Consider the following 6,902-nt stretch of genomic DNA (forward strand, 5'->3'; position numbering starts at 1 on the left):
TCTTTAAAATTTTCCTCTGCACATTGAAAAATGGACATCTTTGATGCTCAGAAGGGTCTCATTCAAGTGCATTATGGCTGAAGAGACCCTCCATGCTTTTCAGTGTCTCAGAATTCCGTCCCAGGTCGCTATCTTGGAATTTGGGTTTACGAAGATGTCAGGAGCTGGCTACCTAGCACAGACTTGGAGACCTCCCCACGCTTTCCATTTTCTCCCTTGAGCGTCTATCTTTCTTCATCATCCATAGATGGGTCTGATTTGGGCTGAATCACCGTTTGTGCACTGCCTTTCCAGAATCCATTTGGCAAAGTCCTCTGGCGGCACTGTCGCTGGTCTGATGCTGACTGTCCTGGCATCTGGTAAACAGGCACCTTTGTGTTTATTTATTCATCAATGTCTCTTTCCAAAAGAGACTTAAAATGGCTTATAAAAATGTCTGACATGTGGCAAGATAAAATAAATAAAAAATGAGGACTGAGACTGGGGCAAAGGGAAAATACGAGTAGGACATGACATGGAGCCAGGAGCAAGGCTGGGTCACATGGCTTTCGTTCTGCCACTTACACCTGTGCTGGAGGAGATGACGGTTCTTTGGTGGCTGCACACTCCTCATTAGAGTCTGAGTCTGACAGTAGCCCTGTGCACATCTTCTGTCCTCCTCTCCCTGCAGACAAGACATGACCAATAAAGACAATACAATAAAAAGGGGAACGTGTGCAGTGTTTCCAGAATTATGGTCATTTTCCAAAATTTTAATTTAACTTACACTACTCACCTCTTTGCTCCAATGTAAAGAATGATGTATGTAAGGCTGCTAAAAAATTCTGATCATAAAAAGGTGCTCACTAGATGGTAACCCATTATTACCACACTCTTGAAATAGCTTTTGGGAGCATGGCCTCAGAGTCCAACAGTCCTTGGTTCAAATCCCAGCCCAGTGGTTTGCCTAAACCAAATTACTTTATCTCTGCCAGCCTCTATTTTCCAGTCTATAAATAAGGATAATAATCTGGTGTTGAGGTGTCATGAAAAGTAAGTGAGGCAGTTTATATAAAACACCTAGAATGGTACTGAAGCCAAAGTGAGTGCTGTTTTGATGTCATTCTTTGTTAGTATTATTAATACATGCTTTTCCCCTCTCTCACGGGACTTTCACGAGGAGAAGAGAGACCATCACTTTGTAGAACAGGAAGCAGCGTTTGAGGTCATTCAGTGCAGGCTTCTCATGTGCGACACAGACCCAGAGATGGGGAGATAGTGACCTGAGTCTGCGCAGTACATCAGTGGCAGACAGCAGACATGAATGCAGGCCTCCCGACGCTGTTCCCAGTCTTCCTACCACACGGCTCATCCTGAGCAGTGGCCCCTCCCCCACCACGACACTCTCCTCCAGGGGGGACTAGCTCCCCTCCCTCCGGGGAGAGCTGAAAGTGTCTCTCAGGGGCCTGGTGGGATGGGGTGGGACTCCTGGCTTGTGCCTCCCCTGCTGGGAGGTGCCTGCAGCTGGGCTAGTGTCCCACTTCCTGGACCAAACTGACGAGCCACATGTTGGTTGGTGGAAGCGCAATGAATTTGGAGCCAGAATCCTGGAGCTGTTTAACAACTGTGCGGTCTTGGGAAAGTTGGTTTAACCACTAGAGTCTCAGTTTACTCAATAATAAGAGGGGAATAAATTACATTTCTGAATGTCAGAACGACCTAGTGGCTGAAAAATCACTTTGGTAACAATTAAGCGCGTTGGGTGCTTAGTCTGGATCAGGCACAGTGCGGATGTTTCCATGATTTTCTTCTCTACCTCCCACAGCACAGCAGCGCTGTTAGTGTTAATGCGTGGGTATTGAGTCCCAGGCTCCAGAGGTGAAGGCCTCTGCCCAGGGGCACCCAGAAAGAGATGACTGAGTTTGGAACAAGCTCTGTTTGTCCGCAGGGCCCATTTTCTTAGCCACTGTGCTACACGGCTGGGATTCCAGTCTTCCCTTTACACTGAGAGATCTGAGGCTGATTGTTGAGCCTCTGATACCTTAGGGGCTTCTCTCTGTATTAGGAGGTTAACATTTCTGAACAAAGTTGCCTTGGAAGTGTCTCGCAGGGATCTGAAGAACGCCGTATGCTTTATAATGGAAGTGGGGCACCATTGCTGGTGTCTTCATTTTCTATTGTTCGGAAAAATAATTGGTGGATAAACGATGTGTACAAATAAGCATGAATAGTTACCCAATCCCCTGTCATTTCTGCTGAAATGTCACCTTTTCAGTGAACATTCCCTGGTGGTCCTATTTAATACACCTCTCATGTGTTTGTGTGTTTGTGTGTTTGTGTGTTGCATAGCATTTATCTTCTATAATGGTAAAAAAAATTTACTTTAAAAAACCATATTTTGTATATGCCTAACTCTTCTGCTAGAATGACCACTCCACAAGGGCAAAGCTCTTTGTGTTTTGTTCCGAACAACCAGAAGAGTGTCTAATGCATTGTATGTTCTCAGTAGATTCTTACTAAATAAATAAATGAACATAGTCTTCTCTCTTTTTGCCCCTTTGGTCAGGATGATTTGTATGAATTCCATTCAGAACACAGCAAGTCATTGTTTTGGTTGACAGTCTATTATACTGAGCCCTAGGGGAAAAAAACTAAATATTTAGATTATCAGGAATTCAGTGGGGAGGGGAAACACCAGATGGTGATGTTTATTTTGTCAGTAGATCAGCTTTTGCCAAACATTGATCAAAGTTTCGTTTTCCCATTTATCTAAAATCCTATGAGATCTTTCTCAAATTCAGTTTTTGTTTCAAGGGTGGAAGGAGGACAAAAAGAATCACTTTTGAAGTCCACATTCAGAATTTCCATTACACCAAATTATCAGTATCCAAAGGTCCAGAGACAAGATTGTCCAAACACCTGGCAAGAACTCCATCTCTATTAGAATTCTAAACTTGGTGCGATGGCTTTGTCCTTTAGGGAGCTTTGCAGGCTAATTCTAGAATGGCTTGATTCATGATTTGCATTGATTGATAATGATCTGGCATTTAAAAAAAAATGGGACAGTTCTTTTGGAATAAGAGAACCTGGAAACCAGGCCATGCTCTTTGGCAGAGACAGAGAGGAAGAAGGGACTTGGCAGGCAACAGGTTGCAGAAGTTCTAACAGTGCTTGCTTTTCACAGCCCACTGCCTTGCATCCAGCCCCACTGTGCTCATATGCACATCAAAACAACCACAAAGAAAGACAGAGCTGATATTGGGACTCTAGGGGCTTGTGGACTTGGAGATAAGAAGATTCCAGAATGCACATGAACCTAGGAGCATGTTACATTATTGCAGAATTTAGAAAAAAAAAAATTCTAAGTGTGTGAGTCAGACCAAGTGCTAGGGACAGTATGTAAGTTATGTCCTTCGCAGTAATGTTGGGACTTTGGCATAGAAATTCCTATGAAACCAACAAGGAGGCTAAGGTTCAGAAGGGTGAATTAACTTGCCCAAGGTCTCAAGGGATTTGAACCTCCGTCTGATTTTCAAAGCCCATGTCCTTAGTACTGTACCACCAGAGTTTCTCCAACAAAGTGCTGTTTTCTGGCTCTGCAGCGAGGCGGATGAAGGTTTCTAATTTGGAACCTGTTGGAAGTTTGGAAATGTCTAAGGAGCTGAGCTCTAGCTCTGCCTCTGCCTCTTTACTATGAGATCGTGAACTAGTCACTTTACCTCTTTGACCCTCGTATTGTTTTCTCAAAGGTGGGATTAACAGCATGCGCTTCCAAAGGTTGCTGAGAGATCAAACCAAGTTTGTAAAAAATGGAAAGATTATTATCATTACTGAGAGAGAGCAGTCAAATCAAGCCATACTCACCTTAATTTATCTTCAATGAGATTTTATTTTTTTTTTATTTCGGCGGGCAACAGGATTCATGGCAGAGAATGGCACTGCGGTGACAGAATTCATTCTGATGGGGTTTCAGCTGCGGGGAGAGCTGCAAAGGGGACTTTTCTTTGTGTTTCTGGTTCTTTATCTCATCACCATGGGAGGCAACCTGGGTATGATTGTGCTGGTTCAGAGCGACCCTCGCCTCCAGACTCCCATGTATTTCTTCCTCAGCCACCTTTCCTTCCTGGACGTCTGCTACTCCTCTGTTATTGTCCCTCAGTTGCTGGAGATCTTGGGGACGGATAAGAGTGTCATCACCTTTGAGCACTGTGCCACCCAGTTCTTCTTTTTCACACTCTGTGCTAGTACTGAATGTTTCCTTTTGGCCGTGATGGCCTATGACCGCTATGTGGCCGTGTGTAACCCTCTCCTCTATGCCGCGTCCATGACACCCCAGACCTGCCTCGGGCTGGTGGCTGGGGCATATGGTGGCGCCATGTTCAATTCCGTGGTTCGCACTGGGTGCACCTTCTCGATCTCCTTCTGCAAGTCCAACCATGTGGATTTCTTCTTCTGTGACCTCCCACCCCTACTAAAGCTTGCCTGCAGTGAGACCGGACCACGAGAACAGGTGATCTACCTCTTAGCTTTCTTGGTCATCACAACCAGCATTTCAGTGATTCTTATCTCCTACCTGTTCATCATTCGGGCTATTCTGAAGATTCGTTCCGCTGGTGGCAAAGCCAAGACTTTCTCCACCTGTGCTTCTCACATGACTGCGGTGGCTCTTTTCTTTGGGACACTTATGTTCATATACCTGAAAGGCAACATGGGAAAATCCCTTGGGGAGGACAAGGTTGTGTCCGTCTTCTACACTGTGGTCATCCCTATGCTGAACCCAGTGATCTACAGCCTGAGAAACAAGGAAGTGAAGGAGGCTCTGAAGAAAGCTCTCAACAGGGTGAGGGTTTCCCAAGTAGAGTAAGACTTAAGCTCCATCAAAACAGAAGTTCCTGCAAATCATCCTTTGGGCTTTCGGCTTGTCTCCTTAACACATGAACCAGATCTCATAATTACAACGATATAATGAGGCAAAGAAAATGTAGGTTTAGGTACCAGTGATTTCTTTATTAGCTCTATGACCTTGAGCCAGAAATTCTCTGCCTCAGTTACCACATTGGTAAAAATTGTCTTGCTGTAATTCAAGCCAGGATCAAGACAGATGGAATGCCAAAGGGTTTTATAAGTAATAACATGCTATAAATGTGAATTTATTTTTCTGACCTGCCCTAGGCATTATTGAGTGTTTTCTCAGCTACATAATTTTTTTCTACTATGCTAACATTGGCACCTTGAAAAATTATAAAACAATAGTTTATTGTTTACATAGTAAAGATAGTCACATTCTTTGGTTATGGGTAGTGGGATGGAAATCAGCCTTGCCCAAAGAAAACTTTCCTCGACATTCAATTATGTATAATTTAGGCATTTGTCATGGAAAATACAAGTAGCTAAACAGAGGAAGAAAAAATAAAGGGAAAGGAGATGTGAACTAGGGAATGTTCAAGCAGAACATATTAATTTACCAAGATAACATAGAGGACCAAGACACTACAGAATGAAAGAAAGATGTAATGATTCGCATTAATTATTAGAAATAGTTTGATCTTGATGTAAAGCTGAACTGAGCCCCATATGTAACTTTTGAAATATTTCTTGATCAGCAAAGGTCAGAAGCTCTGTTCTATTTCTGAAGCATTGTTCATGGACCATCTGCCTTAGTTAACTCAAACCATTTTCTATTCCCCAGTAATGAAAACCACTATCTCCTTCCATCTCCTGCAAGACATTTACTTTATCACCCAATGACATATAACTATGAATCTGACTGCCGCCTTTTCATGACCTTCACATCTGCTAGAAATATTACTTGGGAAATATCTCTGTGCAGATCCTACAGTTTTATTCATCAATTCAGCAAATATTTACTGATTATCTATTATATATCAGAAATAATATCAGGTTCAGGAATATAGTAATAAATAAGACAGACATGCTTCCTCCTCCGTGGAGACTAGAACCTGAGGCACAGACAGACACTGAACCATTACACAGATAATTCATTTTTTAAAGTACAATTTTGGAAAGTGGAAGGAGAGGGGTAGGACAGGATATTGTTATGCTGAATGGAAGGGTTCTGACCTAGTTTGCTGTGGTCAAAAGGGTGGTAGACCCCGAGGAGCCAACATTTAAGCTGAGGCTTAAAGAGTAAGTATATCATAGTCATGGGGTAGGGGGACGATTCCAGATGCAAAGAGCTGCAGATGCCAGGGTCAGTGTGACACGATGCCTTGAGGAACTGAGAAGCCAGAGTGGCCGCAGCAGAACCCGTGAGAAGCTTCGTGTGAGCTGCAGCTGGTGAGTCCAAGAGAAACCAGGTCACAGACAGCCTTGCAGGCTCACTTAGGGGCTTGTGGACTTGAACTCCAAGAACAAGGCGTGAAATGGTTGTATCTGAATTGTAGAAAGATCCCTTTGGCTGTGGTGTGATGGGAGAGAAGGGAATCTTGTGATGGTGGAAATAGAGGGAAATGTACTCATTTCATCTAAGAAACAATAAACGGTGCATCCCAGGACAAGGTGCTTGACTGCCACATGATACTGTGAGCTTCATTCTAGAACACACATTAGGGCAGAGAAAGCTTGCAGGTAGGTGTATGACCACGCTATTGGTACAGAACCGATTCTCGGCAAAATGGTGAAACTGGGACGACATACTTTTGGAGGCTCCTACTTTTTCCTTGGTAGACCTTTCCTTCCCTGAATTGCAAACCCAAGTTATACCAAGTTATACCTAACTAAGTATTTATCACATGTCTGTTTATGGCCATCGACAACTTCATCTTGAGAGCAACACATTTTTAGTAACTCCCACTATATGCCAGGCAGTGTTAAGGGGCTGAAGAAGTCCCCCCTTTCTTCAAGGGCTTCTTGCATGCTTTAAAGGCAGGAAAACCCTTCAACTTAAAAAATAAATAAATGGG

At 43.5% G+C, this 6,902-nt stretch overlaps 1 protein-coding gene across 1 annotated transcript; it reads left to right on the forward strand.

Annotated features, from left to right (window-relative positions):
• Positions 1-3,901: 3,901 nt before the first annotated feature.
• LOC102504687 (olfactory receptor 9I1) lies at positions 3,902-4,843 on the forward strand. The gene has a single exon (XM_006172984.2). It carries the CDS (start codon positions 3,902-3,904, stop codon positions 4,841-4,843), a length of 942 nt encoding a protein of 313 aa, XP_006173046.1.
• Positions 4,844-6,902: the final 2,059 nt, after the last annotated feature.

Source organism: Camelus ferus, chromosome 10 (genome assembly GCF_009834535.1).
Source record: "Camelus ferus isolate YT-003-E chromosome 10, BCGSAC_Cfer_1.0, whole genome shotgun sequence".
Taxonomy (NCBI): Eukaryota; Metazoa; Chordata; class Mammalia; order Artiodactyla; family Camelidae; genus Camelus; species Camelus ferus.